At 47.8% G+C, this 20,095-nt stretch overlaps 1 protein-coding gene across 3 annotated transcripts in view; it reads right to left on the bottom strand.

The window, feature by feature from the left end:
• LOC138803708 (ribosome-binding protein 1-like) overlaps window positions 1-20,095 on the bottom strand; it is a 72,834-nt gene that overhangs the window by 12,592 nt on the left and 40,147 nt on the right. For all 3 annotated transcript variants that reach the window (XM_069987778.1, XM_069987779.1, XM_069987780.1), the window contains exons 3-10: window positions 13,558-13,706; window positions 12,235-12,357; window positions 9,860-10,012; window positions 8,917-9,035; window positions 6,961-7,114; window positions 3,486-3,624; window positions 1,678-1,847; window positions 1,516-1,550 (exon numbers count right to left, since the gene is read on the bottom strand). In XM_069987778.1, the coding sequence (XP_069843879.1) occupies window positions 1,516-1,550; window positions 1,678-1,847; window positions 3,486-3,624; window positions 6,961-7,114; window positions 8,917-9,035; window positions 9,860-10,012; window positions 12,235-12,357; window positions 13,558-13,706 (1,042 nt within the window). The remainder of the gene's footprint in view (window positions 1-1,515; window positions 1,551-1,677; window positions 1,848-3,485; window positions 3,625-6,960; window positions 7,115-8,916; window positions 9,036-9,859; window positions 10,013-12,234; window positions 12,358-13,557; window positions 13,707-20,095) is intronic.

Genomic DNA, 20,095 nt, shown 5'->3' with positions numbered 1-20,095 from the left:
GAAAAATTTGCTGAGAAGCATATGGGAAGATAAACAACTCTTTATCAATGATGGCCAAGATAAGTCACCTCGTTTGTTGAAAGCCTAGGACACAACCAAACATAAGCAGGGGGGATGGAGGATAGAAGACATCCTCTCCAACACAGCTGCTTTGGGGACATGTAGCTGGGACACACCCAGGAGGTGTGAGTATCTGTGAACATCTCAGAGGTAATGATCACAAGGACTCTGGACTCTTGAGCCACCCCACCCAGGTGTCAGCTCTGTTGCTAAGGCAACAGCAAACTAATAGTCTCTGAACAGGGCCTGGTGCTAGGACTGCTGACACTGACAGAAAACAAGGTCTAGTCAGTGGTGAAGTCAACTCACAGACAAGGGAAAAACAGCCCTGTAGCATGATCAAATCAGTGCTAAACTGCTTCAACATCCCAAATATGGGTGGCAGCAGAAAGCCTTGACCATATCTATCTACTTCCAATTTGAACTACTGGCCTCAGTCCCTAAAATCCTTTGTTTTGGAAATACCGAGGAAGCTTTGACCAGCTAATCCTTCCCCAGTGGGAAAGATGAAGAGTAGTGGCAGGACATCTGCTCTTGTTGAGGTAGCTCCCACCCTCCACACAAATGAGTTTGGGTTTTTGAGACTGAGCACAGAGCTGGTTGTGCTTTGAGTGTTCTCTTTCCCCCAGTGGTTCAGCATTTTGGAAGATTAGTTCCTCAACGTGGAAGTATTAAGAAGTGACAGAGTCAAGCCCTGGTGGATCAAGCCTGTAATCCTAGCCACTCAGGAGGCTGAGATCTAAGGGATGTGGTTCAAATCCAGCCCAGGCGGGAAAGTCTGTGAGACTCTCCACTTAATCATCAAAAAGCTGGAAGTAGGGCTGTGGCTCAAGTTGTAAAATGACAGCCTTGAGCAAAAAAAGCTAAGAGACAGTGCCCAGGCCCTGCATTCAAGCCCTATTTACTGGCACATACACAGTGAAGTCACTGGGGGCGTTGTCCCAAGGAGGAAATGATGCTGGTTTTTTTTTTTGAGTAAGTTGGTTTCTCTGAGTGAGTTGTTATAAAAGAGTAAGCCTGGCCCCTTCCTGTCCCTGGTTTTCTGTCTTGCCATGTGACCTCCCGTCCTTGCACACAGCATTAGGCCATTCACCATGAGGCTCTCACCACAAGCTAAATACATGGAACTTTCTGACTTTGGACTTTCTGCCTTTAAATCCTTTTCCCCAGAATATCCAGCTAAAGAAAGTCTGTTAAATAGCGATGGAAAACTGACTAAAACAGGACTCGTTGCAAGGCTGCATTCTTCCCCCAACCCAGACCTGTCCTCTTCTCCAAGTCACTAGGGAGACAGAGGAATAGGACAGAGACTTCTGAAAGGTTATCTTCCTCCAGGGAACTCAAGCAACCAGATCAATGTCCCAGCTCACAGAGGCCCAGGGTCACTCTGTGCTGAGGCTGAACTGAGTGGGCAGGAGCCCAGCAGTCCCTCAGCCCTCCACCTTGCCAGCTTACCGGGTCTGCTGCTGGTCGGCCTCAGCTCGGATGGCCTGGAACGAGACACAGAAATCTCCTTGGTCTCCATGAGGCTCACTTGTGCAGCTACTAGTCAGGGCAAGAGGCCCTTTGCTCAATGGAGTCCTCCCTCCCCTCCTGTCAGCCTGGGAAGGGGCTGACCTGGGTATCCTGGGCTTGCCCCGCCTCTAGCAGGGCTTCGATGGACCGGATCCTCTCTGTGAGTTGTGAATTCTCTGCCCTGGCTTCCTTGAGTTGCCCATGGAGATCACTCAGCTCCTCACACTTGCTCTTCACTTCTCCCTCGGAAGACTGTAATTTGCTGTGCAGCTCTGTTGCAAAAGGAAAGTAAGAGAGAAGTCAGGGCCTGGGGTGGACAGCTCAAACTGCTGCCCCTCTCCTCAGGCACATGAGTGTGGGCACACACCTGTGTGCCCACAGGTTTTAGAACCCCTTCTTACCAATGGAGCTTCTCATGAGTACTGAGGGTGATATAAGGAAAGTTATATCCTGGCAATGGCACTTTTGAGGATCATTAGGTAAAATGAAATGCCCACAGACCCCTTGATAAGAAAATGATGGAGATCTATAGTTGGGCATATGCTGAAGCTTCTAAAGATTCATTCTCTAGCTCATTCTGCCTCAAATCAGCTGAGACCAAGAGTAAGTAGGGGCAAGTTGCCAGAGACTCCTTTTAAGCAACTATGTGGACCCAACCAACCAAGCCTACCCAGGACCTGTCCTGAGCCCCCTTCTCCTCACCAAATGCCCTCCTCTTCAGTTGATTTTAGATGTCCCACAGCTTTGCTTGTGGCTCAGGCATGCACCTGTGACACCCTCCCCTAAGGCCCAATCTTATTCATAACCCCAGGCTCTGCTGCCTGCAAATTCTAAATGAAGCTGTATCCAGGCAACTCACAATCAGGATTTCAACCTCCCAGGTGTCCTCATCCTGGCTGCTGTTTTCTCTCACCCTTTGTCATCTCTGCCAATTTGTCCCCATTACCACCTCTACAGCTTCTTGGACCAAGCCCTGAGGCTTGGGGCTGGACCACTGCAGAACCTTGTCCTTGTTCTCTACGGGCCACACCTGTCCCTGTTGTCCATTCTCCAGCCAGGACCACAGTATCCAGAAGTGCAGGTGAGACTGTTCTGTCCCTGGTCCCCAAACCTTCCTGTCACACTACTCCTCACAGGAAAGGTGAGCCCCTGCCCATTAGGCCCTATGCTAATCATAGGTTTACCTCATTGCTTGTTTAGACCATGCTCAAGCTGATTCACTTCTCAAGAGCTCTGCGCTTGCTCCCCTCTGGGCCTGACCCAATCATCATTCGCATCTAGGTTTAAGAGATCCTCTCTATTACTTCAGAGAAGCCTCCCATGACTAAAGCCACACTTAGCCTTCTAGAGAAGGGACCAGCAAATGGGCCACAGGCTGCTCTTCTCCTTGCCTGTTTTTAATAAATGAAGCTTCATTTAAACAGTCATGAACAGCCCTGAGGGTTCATTCCACATTGTTTGTTGCCTCATTTGGCCATAACAGCAGAGCTGAGGAGCTATAAAATAAAACATGGGGCTCTGGAAGCCACACCTACCATCCTTCCATAGATTTATCTGTCCCTCCACAGATTAAGTCTTTGGGTAGAAAGCACTGCTGTGATTCTGACCTTATGGGAGGCACTGATAGTCCAGAAGCCATGGCACTGGCTCTCACCAGCGCCATGTGCCCTATCCAGCCTTTGCAGACCTTTCACGGCCCCACTTCATGTCCACTCTGCACACCTAGAGGGCAGTCTGCTACTGGCTTGCCCCCACCGGGGCAGGGGGTACGGGGGGGGGCAATCCCAGCCTCTTCAACTCTCCAAGGGGTAGAGTTGGCCCACTGTGCCGTGGTGCTGGCGGTAGGACAACAGTGAACAGACTCCCCTGGCTCCTTCCGGTAGCAGGGACCGCAGGGACACCATCCTCACCTGCCATCCGTTGCTGTTGCTCCTGGGCCTTCTCAGCATCTGCTCGGAGGCTGGCATGGCTGGTCTGTGTACGGCACAGCTCCTGGCTGACCTCATCCAGGCGCTTCTGCAGAGCCTCCTCACTTTCCTTATGAGATGCCTGGGGAAGGAGGGATGAAACAGGGCTGTGAGGAAGGGAGGAGACTGGGCCTTCATCAACTCTGAAGTTGAAGAGGTCAAAGTTCTTCACATGGCCTTCCTTTGCCTACTAAATCCCTGTGTGGTAGTCTTTGATTTGTCTGTCAAGAAAGATCTCTTATTTCTTTTTTTTTTTTTTTTTTTGTCGGTCGTGGGGCTTGAACTCTGGGCCTGGGCGCTGTCCCTCAGCTCTTCAGCTCAAGGCCAGCGCTCTACCACTTGAGCTACAGCGCCACTTCCGGTTTTCTGGTGGTTTATTGGAGATAGGAGTCTCACAGTCTTTCCTGCCCGGGCTGGCTTTGAACCGCGATCCTCAGATCTCAGCCTCCTGAGTAGCTAGGATTACAGGCGTGAGCCACCAGCGCCCGGCTAAGATCTCTTATTTCTGAATGCTCTCAAACTGCACAATTTTACTCCATTGTTCCTTTCCTACTTCTCTGGGGTGTTTTAATATTTTAATATTCTCAGGTGATTTGTGAATACAAGTGTACAGCCTGAGTCCAAAATTAGTGATTCGAAGTAAACTAGTAGTTTCCTCAGGAAGGTCTTTTGACTCTTTCCCCAGAAATGTCAGTCTGGTGGGCCTCTTGAAGCAATACACAAACAAGCAGGTCCATGGTCAAGATCACTTATATGGCAGTTCTCCTAGATCGTTCACATAAAGAAAAGATAGGGAACATGCAGCCTGATCATTTGACCAGATTTTTTTTTTTCCTTGGGAGTACTGGGGAGTTGAACTCAGGGCTTCAAGCACGTGAGACAAAGGCTCTATCTCCTGAGCCACATTCCCAGTCCTCAAAAAAATCACTTGATAGGACATGACAGGACAGACACGTATGCTTCTCATTGGCTGCCCACAACCTGTCTGCCTGGACTGATAATTTTGTATGGCCTGTGAATGATGTTATAAATATCCAAATGACCCTTGGCAAAAAATGTTCTCCACTTTTGACTTAAAAGATGCAGCCATATCAAACTGCCAATGTTCCACCTTGTTTAAGCCATAAAAATGGCAATTTCATGGGGTTCAATTTGAATCAGGGAGACTTCTGCAGCAGTATGCAGATTTAAGAGCCACAAGAGCTTTGATGCACAGGTGTCCATGCAGTTCCCTACCCAGTGGCAGGCAGACTGCACTCAGTCTCTGAAGGTCCCAATTGATTTTCCAATGGACGTCTTAGTCCATATTTCCAGTATTCCCACACACTGAGCTCCAGGGAAGAAGTGCTTGTTAACCTCTTTGAAAAAGACTGATTTCCCGAAAGACTAGATCACTGACTATAGAATTCAAAAGTTTGTGTAAGGCAGGGCTAGGTGAGCAGGGCCAGTCAAAAGATGACTCTGGAGACCAAAGTGAGACTCTGAGCAATGCCTCTACTCCTTCAGCAAGGTGGCGTTCCCACATCCCACTTTTCATTCTCTTTAAGGGCTGCTATTCAGGTAACTTTTATGATAGCAGCCATCACAGAAGAGGTAGGTCTGAAGCCACTGAATCCATTGCTAAGAGTGTGCCCACCGGGCTGTGGATACTATGCAGGGAGTGGGGAGTGTTTTTCTCTGCATTAAAAGGTGGCAGTGGTTTTACTCAGTTCCCTATCTGGGGGAGGAAAGAAAGGAACAACTGTCAATAACTGCATTGGGAAGACCTGCTTCTCCTCTGCCCTGGTACCACAGCAGGATCCTGCCTCTTTCTCTTGGATTCCACACCCTCACAGCTCTGCTGTCACCAAGAGAGAGGGCAGAGACACTCGGCCACCAGAGAAAGCACCAGTGGTTTCTCTTTCTTCTTAAAAAGGAGATTCAGCTTAGACTACATGGAGACTGCCCTTGACCATCACTAATTAGAACACTGGTTCTAACAATACGGAAATAGAAAGGAACTCAAACCTTAGAATCTTAAGTGAAAAGCACATGAACACATGAGGACCTCAACTCTTTTTGCCGAGAAGAAGGTGGTCAGCATTGCCAATCTCATCAAACTATTTCAAAGTTGGTCCCGTGCTGGGAACCTCTGTGAAAAACTCTGCATTTCTAAAACTGAGTTTATCCACTGAAGCAAGAAGCCACAGTCAAGTGATCCTCAAAGAGAACTTTGTCATTTCCTCCACAGACTCACTAAGCCACCCAAGGGCAGAAAGGCTCCGGGCTGGAGGTGAGGAGCTACTCCCTGAAGCCAATGGTTTTAGACTTAAGGTCAGCACAGGAAGTCTCGCCTACCCTGGTCCCTGGAGAGATGGCTTGCAGTGAAGTGGCTGAAGATGAAGGAAGGACTTCAGCTTGACAGGCTAAAGTAAAACTACAGCCTCATTTGGATTTCCTGAATGTCTCTGTAAAGTTCACATTTACTGAACTTGTTTCTGTGCAAGGCCCTGTTCTAGGTCTGAGTGTGCCAGCATGGCGTATTCCCACAGCCACCCTATGGACAGGTACTAGTATCATGGCCAAGTGCAAAAGAGAAGCAGGACTCTTAGGTAACTGGTCTAGACCAGATCAACTTTTTTTTTTTTTTGGTCGGCCGTGGGGCTTGAACTCTGGGCCTGGGTGCTGTCCCTCAGCTATTCAGCTCAAGGCTAGAGCTCTATCACTTGAGTCACGACGCCACTTCCGGTTTTCTGGTGGTTAGTTGGAGAAAAGAGTTTCACAGAATTTCCTGCCCCAGCTGACTTTGAACTGTGATCCTCAGATCTCAGCCGCCTGAGCAGCTAGGATTACAGGCCTGAGCCACCTGAGCCCAGCTTTGTCAACTTGCTTTGGTATGAGCCAGTGGGGGTATCAGAAATCAACAAGGCCCCTGGGCTGAGGAAAGCATCCTAGATAGTCTCCTCTCTGAAGGAGAACAGGCATATCCCCTTGGAAACATAGCTTTGAGGCTACAGTTTCTATGGCCAGTTAGCTCCCTGGCAGAACTGGCAGTGGTGGCCAATATAGGAGGACAAATGTAACCTGGAGCTAGACTCAGAGGGTACAAATCCGCCTTTGCCATGTCCTGGCCATGTAAATTTAGGGAAGTTGTTTGCCTTCTCTTTTCCTTATAGGTAAATTGCAAGTGCCACTTCCCTTAGAGAGTCACAATGATAATTACCTGAGTTAATGCTTGGAAAGTACTCATAATGATGCTCAACACATAAAAAGTACCCACTAGGTACTAACAAGGCTAAGATTGAAGGTTCAAATCTCAGCACTACTTTCATCTCCAGCCATCAAGAGATGACTTGAAAGAGATGACTCAATATGACCAGGCAGACAGTCTTAGAAAGCAGCCAACAGGGATACTGGGGTGGCCACCGTGCTGACTCACCTGTAGCTGCAGGACCTGCTTCTCAAAGGTGGCTGCCTTGGCTTCCAGAGCCTTCCGCTGCTGCTCCTCCTGTCTCGAAGCCTCTGATTTCTCTACCAGCTCCTTGCTGACCTTGCTGAGTTCCTGCCGGAGCTTTGCCAACTCAGCATTCTGCCTGTAAGACAGTCATCAGCCCTGACTGATGGACAGAAGAGGGTAGCAAGGCCCAGCTGCCTGCGCCTCCCTCTGAGACGTCTGTTGTTTTGTAAGTATTCAAGTCTTAGAACTATTACTGCACTATAGGAGCAGTATTGTCAAAGATATTTTGCTAGCAGTATAGTCCAGAGGAAGCAAAGGCAGAAAGTACAACGAAGCATCCCAGAGGAACCCCTTTAAGAAACCACTGGAGTTGGGCGCTGGTGGCTCATCCCTGTAATCCTAGCTACTTAGGAAACCGAGATCTGGATAACTGTGCCTGCCCAGGCAGAAAAGTCTGCAAGATTCTATCTCTAATTAACTATCAAAAAGGTGGACTGGAGGCATGGGCTCAAGTGGTAGGACACCAGCAGCACAAACAAGCTGAGCAAGCATGAAGCTCAAGTTCAAACCCTGGTATTAGCACAAAAAAAGAAGAAAACCACTGGAAATGTAGATTAAAAACAAGGCAAGTTGCTCTTTTCACATAGCAGAGGCAGGGCTTACCACAGCAAGAGTCAGGTGACCTGAGAGAAAGGACCACATGGGCTGAGAGACGGGGCCTAGGAAACCTATGGCAGTGCTACGCACTTCCTCTTAGATGGGGCATCCAGACTCAAGGGAGGCAGCGGTTACTACCTTGGCTCAACAAGTTCTTGGGTTTTAGAGCCCCAGCAGATTCTGCATGATAAAGGGGGCCAGAGCATTCCTCAGTCCCTATCGTCTGCATCAGGAAGGAGATAAAGACATGTATATGCACATGCAGAGAGGACCTCAACAGAAGGTACAGCCGTGAGAAGGTGGCTATCACAGCCAGGAAAATGCTGTACCTAGCCCTCCTTCACTGCCCAGCTCTGGTGCTAAGGCGTGCTTACACAACATCTGGTCATAAGGTCAGGTGTCAGGGATCAGCTAGTCCTCTTGATGAGAGCTCTCGGAGTAAGAGTACTCTAGCAGGCATTTTAGGCCAACAGACAGTAAAGATGGGTATCAACTGCACTGCAGCACGGTTCCTGAGGACAGCTTTCTGAGACTGCAACAGTAGAATTGGGAAGCAGGGGCCAGGAGGACAGTGTGAACACTGGAAGCAAAGAACTGCCCTCCAGACCTGGGGTGCTGGCTATGAACTCTCTAGCATTTCAGCTGGCAGGAAGTAAGAGTAGGAACTCTGCTAAACAAGAGCCTGGGTACGAGGAAACGACTCACTCACAGGATGTAAGGGGAGATGGTGTGCCCAATGGAAGTTGAGGCCATAGCAGGTCCCTAAATCACCAACATACTCTCATTCCAAACAAACTGCTTGGTATTGCTACTCTGGCCACAAACAAGAGTGTTGAACAGCCCCCTGGGAGGATTCTATGAAGACAGGGACGCAGCAAGTATCACTCTGCCAGGACAGTGAGACTCCAGCACCAGCCAGAGTCTGAGGGATGCTTAACCCAAAAGACACTGTGTATGTTGGCAAGAGAGGGCTTCAGACCCACTTTCGGCTTCAAGAGAGAGAATGCTGCTCTTCTTCAGGGACCTGACCTGAAGTGCATCAGGTCACCTGCCAGAAAATTCAGTTGCCCAGAACCTACACAAGAGATGGTCCGCACCAGGCCCTGCATGAGGAAGCAGTGGAAACGCATGGGTGGCCCATTCAACACATGGGGCCCATGTACAGATACTACACCAGCTGCATATTGAGCAGGAAATTAAGAGTGTGTCTGCCATAGCCCCTTGAGAGTCCAAGGAGCCCCCATAAGCTCCAAAGCTCTCCCTGTGGGCCATTCAGCTTACTTGCTCTCCACCTGGCTTGTAGCCTGGTTCAAGGCATCCCTCAGGATAGAGTTCTCCTGCTGTAGGCGGGCTAGCTGGGTGTTGGGGCCATTCTCCAGCTGCTCCTGAAGAGTTCGGATCTGGAAAGTCATTGAGGAGAGCATCACAGTGCTGCTCAACTGTACAGAGAACGCTGACCTCTAGGCTACAACCTGTAGGATCCTCCCACCTGCTCCACAATTTTTAGGTATCTTCCTCCTCACCGCTCTCAGCCTGCCCTCAGCCCAGCACTCAGCCCAGAGCCTGAGACATGCTCATACATGTCTGCTGTTGAGATCACATGGGCTGACTGTTTTGAGATAAAAAAAGCACATGACCAAAGTCACAGTCTACAAACCACCGCCAAGGAAGACTCGTTTCCTGACTTTTGACCATTCATGCTACCTTCTGAGACATACTGGAGGGAGGCAGCCAGGGTCCAAATGAGCAGAGTCAGGTGTCAGAGATAAGCATTACACTCTGACAACGAAGGCCAGTCCAGACAGGCAAGTGGCCTTAGCTCTATGCTGGGCTCTACAATATTCAGGCCTCTTGTTTTGAGATTCTCCCAACCTCATGTGGGAAGGTGGAGCCAGCATTACTCCAGGTTCAGGTGGAGCAAAAGAACTTGACTCTAAAGCACCTAGGAGGCTGCAATCTACTGCTGGCCACTTAAGGTTCTACACTTTTAAAAAGTATTCTTTAGTACATTTTATACCTTCTTGGTTATCAGTATCAAAGACATACATAGTGGGATGCCAGGCACTACCTGGCCAAAGGCAATACCTCTGTCCTACAGGCTCCCCACAGGTATCCTCTCCCTCTTTCCCCCTACCACCGGTCTCAGGTCTTGCCCGCTGGTCACCCAGGACTTTCGGCTTTCCTCAGCCTGCCCTATCCTCCAAGCCTAGGAGCCACGGCTCACCTTGCCCTGCAGCTGCTGCACCTCCTTCACGTGCTCCCGGTAGCTGGCTTGCATGCGTGCCTGCACAGCCGCGATCTCCTGCTCACGAGCTACCAGCTGCTTCTTCACCTTGGCTTCGCCTGCTGCAGCCTTGGCCTTTTCTGAGGCCATCTCCTTAAAGGAAATATCAGACAAGAGGGCAGGTAAGGTGGGGGGAGCACCACATTTGTTTTTTTGAAAAGTAGTCCTGATGGTGGTGGGAGGTCAGAGGTCAAGCCTGGTTTTCTCTCTCTGGCTAGGCAAGGAAGCACAGAACTGGCATGAGTACTTGGTACAGAAATGACTTGGTACCTTCTTTGGGGCTCTGGTCATACATTTTTTTCTTCTGGTGCTATGGCAGAGGTTTAGTGGGGTTCCACATGGCTTGATGTGTGTCTGAAGGTGGTACCCTCTTACCTGGATCCACAATTAAGGCTGATAGTTATAATTCCTACCACAGCACCCCAAGAACACCCTTTTACATCCCCGAGGGCCTCATGGCTCCTTAACCACTGAGTCAGAGCCCAAGTTCCTCCCAGACTTTCAATCTCAGGCATTAAGGGAGGGATAGGATAGGTCTAGTCTTGAGGTCCTGGTGGCAGAGCCTATGGTGCCTGGCTTGATAAAGCTAGAAAGGTTTAATAGAAAGTTGAGTTCTTGGCTGTGATACTAGAGCCCTGGCCTGGATTCCTTAAGTCTGCCCAATGACCCTGAACGCACAGGGGATCAGGATGGAGCTCTGAGGGATACCCAGGTCCACAAGCTCCTACAAATGTACTGGCCCTTGGGGTTCGGCGCTGCTGGACTTCATCATCCCATCCCATCCCACATCCCACGGGAGTCACACACACACGGCACATGACCAGACATTCTAAGTGCAATTCATGCTTAAAACATGACTCCCAGAAAGATCTAAACAAAACCTCTTTTTTCAACTATAAAAAACTTCTCTACAAGAACAAAGAAAACATGTAGAAGAGATTAGAATATGGAACACACAACCTATTTATAATCTTACTGGCTTCAGTGGGGGTTAATTTCAGGAAACTTCCACATGCTCAGTCACATGTTCCCATATGTTCCCTTAACACGCTGAGCTAGATGTGATACAAGAATGAGTTGGCATGCCAGCTGCACAGGACTCTTGACAGAACTTCTGAGACCAATGGCCATCATTTCAGGGATATAGGAAGAAAAAATGGGCAAATGCATAAACTATCAACATTTAACAGTGGTATAAAATGCCAATGAAATTGCATGCCAGCTTCAGGCCTGGGGAACTACTTGCTTACAAATAGCCTGCTGGGCTGGACAGGCAAGGTAGCCGGAATGGCTGCTGTACAAGGCTCACAGCTATCAGGAGCCAGATACAGGTCTGTGACACATATTCCTAACAAAGACCTCTGTCTGGGACAGGACCTTAGGGGATTTCTTAAAGATGGAGACCATTTCAAATTGAATTTTACAGAATACAAAGAAATTGCCCAGGCAGGAGGAGCAGGTAAGGCTAAGAGAAGAGTTCCAGGGGAAGCAAAGAAGGATGGGATACATCTGAGGGAAGGCAATGATGCAAGAAAACAGGGAGAGATCAGAGGTAGAACAGCTAGGAAAGTAATGCTTGGGTGTGAACTCAGAGGCTAAAGACTAGGAGCAGAGTTTGAAGGGGGTCCTCTTAGATCAGATTGGCATTTGGGAATATAAGAGCACCTCCTAAAGCTATATGGAGCAGCATGATGTTAGAGGCAGAGGTCCATGGCCGGACTTCACCTTGCTTTAGAGCCCAGACTCTGGAAGGTGAGATAGGGAAAGTCAAGGACTTAAGTCCTGCAGTTCACAATCAAGAATATGTTCTACTATCTCAACAGGGGAGGGAAGGCATCTAGATCTGGTGAGGGTATTAGAAAAGGAGAAAAAAAAAAAAAAAAAAAAAAGCAGCCACTCCCAACCCCTGCCCCAACTCTCAAGAAAATAACAATGGACCAAAATGTGTCCATCCTCCTTCCTGGTAATATTACCCAAGAAGATGGCTTGGCACCAAGGCACCAGACAGTGAATGCCAGTTCTGGTCCATCCCATTACCAGGCAAGGAACATGTGTTCTTATAGCTACAAAGCAGCAACCCCACCTCACCCTGGGCTCTTCAGAAATCATGTCTAATCATGGCACTTTTGATGCTTGATAACAGCCACATGCCTAGCAGGCAAGTTGGTGGGAAAGCTGCCTGTCTGATCCAGCTCTGAGCAAGATCCCAGAGCAGCAGTGTCCCCAGGGATAAGGAGGTCCTCAGATAATGGGGCCGTGGGGGAAGGACGGACGAACCCCTTGAACACACTTGCTTCTCGGCTTGGGCTATATACCTTGTTGAGCTCCCTTAGTTTGCTCTTGGCAACAGCTGCATCCTCCTGCTCCATGGCCAGCAGCTTTTCTTTCTCTTCTAGCTGGCGTTTCAGAATTGCCACAGGGTCACCCTTTGGAGTGGCCTACAAACATCCACAAAGCCATGTTAACAGAGAAAACAGACTTGGCTTACTCACCTCCACCGCAAGAGCAGAGGCCTGAGTATCTACTGAAGTAGGAGCAGATATCTTCAAGATGAGTGCACCATCCTGACTACACACAAGGAGGAAAGTGACTCCACTCAGCCACCCACAGTGAGGCTCCCAGGCCATGTGTGGAAGGATTGCTGGTGGCAGTTTTTAGGACCAGCTCGAGTCCGGGTATACAGACTAGAGTTGCAGTATAGGAGCTAGGAGAGGGGAGGTTAGACTCTGTGGACAAAGTCACAAGTATGCTGGGACCATATTAACCCTGACCCCCACTAACAGACAGGCCCAATGGGACCCTGTTATCCAATGCTTACTTGGGTGGAGTTTCCCAACAGTACTGAAGCTGCCCTGCATAACCATGTAGCAGCTAAGGAAGAGGGGTGACTACCACAGGCTTCAGGAGAGGAAACCCCAACCTGGCTCTCAGGATACCCTCACACCTTTAGCCATTCATTTTCCAGCAAAATTACCTGCAATCCCAATTCTGGCTAAGGAACTCTGGCATAATATACTTCCCAAGGAACTCTGGCATAGTATACTTCCTAAGGAACTCTGGCATAGTATACTTCCCAAGGCAGCTCAATGGCCAGGGGCACTGGAAGGAGAAGCCAGCCTCTGAGCATGCCTCTGGTAAGCCTGAGAGAAATCCAAGAGAATTTCAGGGCTCACCGCAGGGTCTCCTCATACATACACTCTGTGTTCCTTCACCATCCCTGCCACACCGAGCTCTGGCCACAAACCAACTAGAGCTAGCTTCTGTGTTCAACCCCCGGGAACATTTGTAATACCGAGTTCCACCCCTGCCCCTCGTCTCTTAACAGACTTCTGGTTTGGGTGACCAGACTATGGCAGGAGTCACAGCGTCTGCACGGTGATTTGTGTGTCCTGAGTATAGGTGGGAATAGCAGGATTCTTCTGGAAAGAAGTGGAGGCTGTTGTAGGAATATTTTCCTTTGAAGCCTGGCGAGCTGGGTATGATCCATGATATGCTACCTGGGGAGGTGTGTAGGGGGGGGATGGAGGGGGGTGGGGAAGAGTCCCAGGACCCCAAATCACTGCAACTCACCCGTCTCTAAGAGGAAAAGGAGATGGGGGCAAACTACTCTGGCCCACTGCAGTGGCCTCTGGGCCCACCTTATGCCAAGTGTCCTGAATGATGCCAGCCTTTTCAGACAGGATCTCGATGAGCCTCTGGGTCTCGCCCTCGTTGAACACCATGCTTCCGACCGTGGAGACCAATGTATTGTAGGGCAGATAGAGAGGGCTGTTGGAAACTGAGGGCCCTAGAGCGGGAAGGAGCAGGATCTTACATTCATACCCCAAATAATGACAGATGTGACAACAAAACCCAGGAGTGGGTCCTCACCAGAGCTGCTGCTGCCCAGCCAATGAGCCTGCTCAGAGTGCCTCCTTGCTCCTTCAGACCCCTGAGAATGGCCCAATAATAAGACCCCATCCCATCCTTCTAACCTCACTTACCCAAAGAAAGTCCCAGCCTAGACTGGGAATAATACCCCTCTTTTTTTCCTTCCCTTTTGACAGTATTGGAGATAGAACTCAGAGTCTGGTACATTCTGGGTAAGCACTATGCTACTATTTTTAACTGAAAGCCCACTTTTCTTTTGTTCTTTTTGCTCTCTCTTTCGTGTGTGTTTTGTGTGTATATGTGTATATATACACCAGGGTTATTCAGGGCCTTTTTTGTTCAAGGCCATCACTACACAAATAAAGCCACAGCTTTATTTCTGGCTTTTTGCTGGTTAACTGGAGATAAAAGTCTCACAGACTTTTCTGCCCAGGTTAGTTCCAAAACTCAGTCCTCAGATCTCAACCTCCTGAGTAGCTAAAAGTACAGGTGTAAGCCACCAGGGCCTGCCCCCTCCTTTTGTTTTGTTTTTTTTTTTTTTAGTTACCAAGAACTTAGCAAGGTATACTTTTCCAAAAGATTTTTCTGCCCTTCTTTTTCTAGCAATTGCTATGGTCCAGTTCTTGCCTAGCATACAACACTCATTAAGATTTTCCCATCATTACCAAACTCTGTAAACCCTATGTGTCATATTGTCATGACTGACCAGGACACACAGATACCCAGAACCATCCACCCGAAGCCATCGAGAAGGACAGAAGGCAACAGAAGGCTGTTTTCCACACGTCCAGGATCAAGCATTCTATTTCTAACATTCTCTGGATGAAACTTAAGCAGTGGAGATTTAGAAAGAGGAAAAGCTTAGTTGTGTTCTTCCAGAATGGACCTGTCTACTCCTCAGTCCAAAAATGAATGCTTAGAAGACACAGAGCCTTTTGCTAATGACCTTCAGTGCTCAGCAAATCTACCTTTTCTTCTAGTTTCTCTGTTCACATGTGCCCCACACACACATGTGCACATGCATGTGCTTGTGTGCAGGCACATGCACACACGTGCACACACACACACACAAACACAATTTTGTTCTGAAAGTAGCTGCACTAAGCCTTGAAGGTAAGAAAGGACGAACTGCCCAAAATGCCTAGGCAATTCTCTGCAGAGTCCCACATCTTCCCCACATTTGAAAAATGCAAGTGAAAAATGAGGCAAAACAAAGAAAACAAGCTAGACATGGTGTTGTTCACTGAAAACAGCAGCCTGGACCACACCTTCAACAGATCCCACCTGAAGAGGATCTGTGGGGAACATTTCCATAGCAACCCTGGTTCTCTGATTTGTCACAATATTTTTACTTAGCAGTCACAATATTTTCATTACAAGCTGAAGCACTTAGAATGATACCTTAATAAGGAGGAAGTAGTATGTGGGCGAGCTGTTTGCTATGAGTACCTTTATTTTATGACTTCTTACTTGGATGAAGCTCGGGAAATTACATAACCACATTGATATTAAAGGCCAAGAAGTTCATGGGTGCCAGGAAAATGAGAACTGTAGAGGAGCATACAACCTTTATTTCATTGAATTACATGTGTGTGTATAATTGTAATGATAAACTTATACATACTAGAGAAAATTCTCAGTACTATCAAGTCAAAAAAATTAAACGCCCCTATCAACCTCACTCAGGTAAAACCCCACTGGTACAATTTTGGTTTAAGGCTTCATGTAGGCTTCTCAGCTGCAGCAGCCACCCCCTCCACCTCCATCCTAGATACACATGCACTGCCAACACTATCCAGAAGAGGGAGACCACCTGTTTCAAAGACACATGCATGAAAATTACAGGAGGGGAGATGGCTTCCTAATCTAGCAAACATTTCAAAGACATTTCCTTTTCCTGATTCAGCCATCAGTGGCCAATAAGTACTTGCAATGTGTATCATGCAATCTGAGATGTAAAAGTTAAAAATGTACCTTGGCTTAAAAATTAATGCCAAGTGGGGGGAGGGATGGGAAGGGATGGGAAGGGGAAACAAAAGAGGAAGCAACAATGCTTGTATTCATTACCTTGCCCATGTAATTAAAACTCCTCTGTACTGTATTTTCACAATAAAAAAATTAATGCCAAGTATCTAATCATTTTACATGCTGCTTACATGTTGAAATGATAATATTTCAGATAAAATGAGTTCAGTATATCATTAAAATTCAATCCAAGTCAGGAGCCATTGGCTTAAATCTGTAATTGTAGTTATATGGGAAGCTGAGATCTGAGGATCCTGGTTCAAAACCAGCAGGAAAGTTCATGAGATTCTTATCTCCAATTAATCACCAAAAAGCTGAAAGTGGAGTTGTGGTTTAAGTGGTAGAGTGCCAGCCTTGAGAGCGTAAGAGCTCAGGGACAGTTCCTAGGCCCGCAGTTCAAGCTCAGGACCAGTACATGCATCCGTGCATGCATGCGAGCATGTGCACACGGTCGTGCGCGTGCACACACACACTCACACACAAGCATTCCAATAGTTTCTTCTTTACCTATGTTAATGTGGCTAAGCAGGAACAGTTAAGTCACGTATGTGGCTCATGCTTATGGCTCACACTGTACTTCTTCTGAGCTGGCTAGTCTTTTCCTTTCCAGTCCTATGGCACCCCTAAGTAGTATACTCTCTGCCTAATTTCTGGTACCTTTGTTTCTCCATAGATGTCTCAGAGTGATCACGAATTCTGCCCTCTCTTAAACTCTTGAAGACATTCCTACAGTCCCAATGTGAACGAAACATCTGCTAACACTGCTGGAGGAGACCTTACTACGGAACATCCTCTTCAGCCCAAGTGTCACCCCAGCTGGATGCCCTGCTCTGTCTAGAAAAATGCTTGTGCTCCTTCCTACACTCTGTCCAGAGGGCTTCAAAGGATATTGAGAATGACATTCTAATGAATCTTTACTAGAACTTCCTAGTGCAACTATATTAAACCTTATTAAACAATTTAAAACACACACACAAAATTCCACATGTGCTAAGTCAAACAATCCAAAGCTGTATGTAACAGTATTTACTGTATGTAGCAGTAAAATTTAGCATTATTCTCTGCCCACCACAAGAATTTCCATGGCCTTCTCCATGCTCATATACACTCTCTTGTAAATTATTTTTTGGAGAGCCATAACTTTATAAAACATTTTTGCTTGAATCTTTTAGGTAAGAACTGTACCATCTCTACAGTCCTTAGATGGACAGTAAAACTGAAAGATTAAAGCACTTAAAAAGGGGACCAAGAATTTCTGAGCTTCTGGATAAGTCATATTCAATACATCAACAAGAGTCTAACATATGCCAGCACCTCACTTACGTTTTCAGCAGATACTTAACACTCTGGTAATCCTTGGGATTGGGAAATTTTAAGGCACTAAAATAAAGATGCCAAAAATTCAACATCTGATCTGTTCAACTTTAGACCAATATGTTAAACTAAAGACAAAGGGAATTCTAGAAGAGGTCAGTGCCCTATAGCTATTCCTACACACCCATCTTAGTGGGTCTGAAATACCAGGAAAGAACAGGCCAGGAGGCCTGGGGAGGGAATAAGGCTCATGGAGAGAGAAGAGTGGAGTAGACACATATTATAAAAAAGAGCACAGAGGCCTGGGCTCAGGGTACACTGAGTAGCCCTGACCTTGGTATCTTACTTTCAGATGATGGCTCTCATAGGAACTCTGGATCAGAGCCCTCAGAACTGGAGATTTGTCAAGTGATTGAAAATAAGATATTTTATGTACAATTTCCTGACCTTTAGTGCTGTCAGCTAACTCAGTAGAAAGTAAATAAGTGAAAAAAAAGCACCATGGAGCTAAACAGATACATCAGTGGGCCAGGTCCTGTCTAAGGTCACTTTTGCCCTCGGTCACAGCAAGACCTCACTGGAGGCCAATGACATGAAATAGAATTTCCATTCAGTTGCCCTTTACCTATGTCCTTGGAGAAGTGGCTTAACCAGCCTTTGCTTCTGATTCCATCTGTGAAGTAAAGTGGGAGTGAGTCTTTCCTCTCCAGCAGCCTGGCTACAAAGTCCAAATTGTAACATACTTGGGGCAATGTCTGACACAGGGTAAAGCACTGAAAATTAACCCACAGGCCCAGCCTTCAAGACCCAACTACAGAAGAATCCCAGACCTTGACCCCTCTCTGAACAGACAGAGAAACCCTGCCTTTCTCTGCTGTCAGTCAAGCAATAAAGTCCCACAAGTGTGAGGCTCAAGAGTCAGCCCTCAGCTGGGCGCTGGTGGCTCACGCCTGTAATCCTAGCTACTCAGGAGGCTGAGATCTGAGGATCGCGGTTCAAAGCCAGCCCGGGCAAGACAGACCGTGAGACTCTTATCTCCAATAAACCACCAGAAAACCGGAAGTGGTGCTGTAGCTCAAGTGGTAGAGCGCTTGCCTTGAGCTGAAGAGCTGAGGGACAATGCCCAGACCCAGAGTTCAAGCCCCACGACCGACAAAAAAAAAAAAAAAAAGAGTCAGCCCTCCATGACCACGGCTGACCAGGGGATGGCCAGGGAAGAATACCAAGGCCTGGAGCCCTGTTACTCCTGCCTTAATGCCACTGTCTTTTGTCCTAACTTAAAAAAGCCAAATGGAAAGGGCTTTAGGTAAAAGAAGCCCTGTGTTACCAGGGCACTCCACTAGAAGAATGCAGAGGCTCAGATGGTGTGCACAATGTCCCAGGACTTCAAAGCTACATTGGCTTTTGTGACCAGGCTGAAAGGCCTCACCAGCTACAATATTAAACTTGTCTTTCTTGCAAAGAGGTGACTTCCTCTGTTAGCTATAGTGGAAGAAGCATTCTTTGCCTGAACAATCACCCCAATGATGAGTCTCAACCATAAGAGGAAGGCGTTGACTGTACAAGAACCCAAGTCTTAGCAGCTCTGTTCCTAGTGTGCAGCTACAAGACTACACTGCACTGTTCACAACCACTTCCTCCATGAATAGAGAGCACTGGAAATTCCAGGGCCCCACCTCTCCAATACCCACAGACAACTGACAGCTAACAAGGAGATTATCACCTCAGCCCCAGTTTGGGCCATTTGAGTGTCTCTGGCTTGATTCCAGATGCTTCTAAAAGCACCTAGCTATCCTGCCCAGAGCAGGCAAGTCCAGCTGCTCTCCAAACACCAAGTGCCAGCAGCCTGCAAAATGCAAGCCTGAAAAGGTAAGTTAAGAAGGTGAGCAGGGTGCCAGTGGCTCACGCCTATAATCCTAGCTACTCAGGAGGCTTAGATCTGAGTTCAAAGCCAGCCTGGAGAGAAAGTCTGTGAGACTCATCTCCAATAAACCACTCAGAAAACGCTGTGGCTCAAGTGGTAGAGCACTTGCCTTGAACTGAAGAGCTGAAGGACGGCACCCAGGCCCAGAGTTCAAGCCCCACGACCGACAAAAAAAAAAAAAAGGAAAGAAAAAAGGTGAGATTGAAGCTAAGAGCTGGGCAGAAACAGAGAGGCATGTAACAAAACAAAGTGCAGCAGCCCTGGGGGAACAAATATGGCAGCAGTAAAGGCGTGGGTACTGAATGAAGCCAAGCACATCTGGAAACAAAGGAACAAGGGTGCTATGGGAAGGGAAGCAGCCCAGAAAGGTACAGAGGCCTGCAGGAACTCAGCTGCCCAAATACCTAGAGGGGGTTGAGGCTGGAGTGAATATAACAATCACAGACCCCAGAAATCTAGATTTTATCCTGCAGGAAAAGAGCCAATACCTAGTAGAGAGCAAGGTCTGCACTTGGGAAAATGATTTCAGGGTGCTAAGAGGAATGAGGCTGAAAGCAGGCAGCCCAAGAATCCAAGACTAGGGTTCAAGCTTGAGTATTTAAGAGGCTCAGTTGGTGGGAGAGAGGCCCAGGCCGTCAACTTAGATACTCCGACAGTGGAAACTGGACACAAATGTGATCTTGAGGGCTAGTGAGAATCCAATGGCAAAGGCATTCGTTTTCTGAGGAACTGTCCAGACTCTTGTGAAGGCCTCTCCCTCAGACACACAGATGCAAGCCCAACAGCCACTGCCTCTTGCACAGGGGCCAGACTGGATGGAATAGGTTCTCAACACAGTGTCCCTACAGGAAAGAAGTCATACCCAAATCTTAAGTCCATTCCTAGCATGCTCATCTCTAATAACTACAGGCAAACCTGTTATTTGCTGAAAGAAGGCAAAAGCCCTAGGGCTCTGAGAAAGGCACCTTGTACCTTCTGGAAGCCCAGGTCACCTGCACCAAAAGCCAAGGGTTCAGGCTAAGCTCCTGCTGGCCTCAGCCCAA

The sequence above is a fragment of the Dipodomys merriami genome, unplaced genomic scaffold (assembly GCF_024711535.1).
Source record: "Dipodomys merriami isolate MVZ:Mamm:240054 unplaced genomic scaffold, mDipMer1.0.p SCAF_346, whole genome shotgun sequence".
Lineage (NCBI taxonomy): Eukaryota > Metazoa > Chordata > Mammalia > Rodentia > Heteromyidae > Dipodomys > Dipodomys merriami.
The sequence above is the reverse complement of the archived record's forward strand: the minus strand, read 5'-3'. Positions and strand labels throughout refer to the sequence as shown.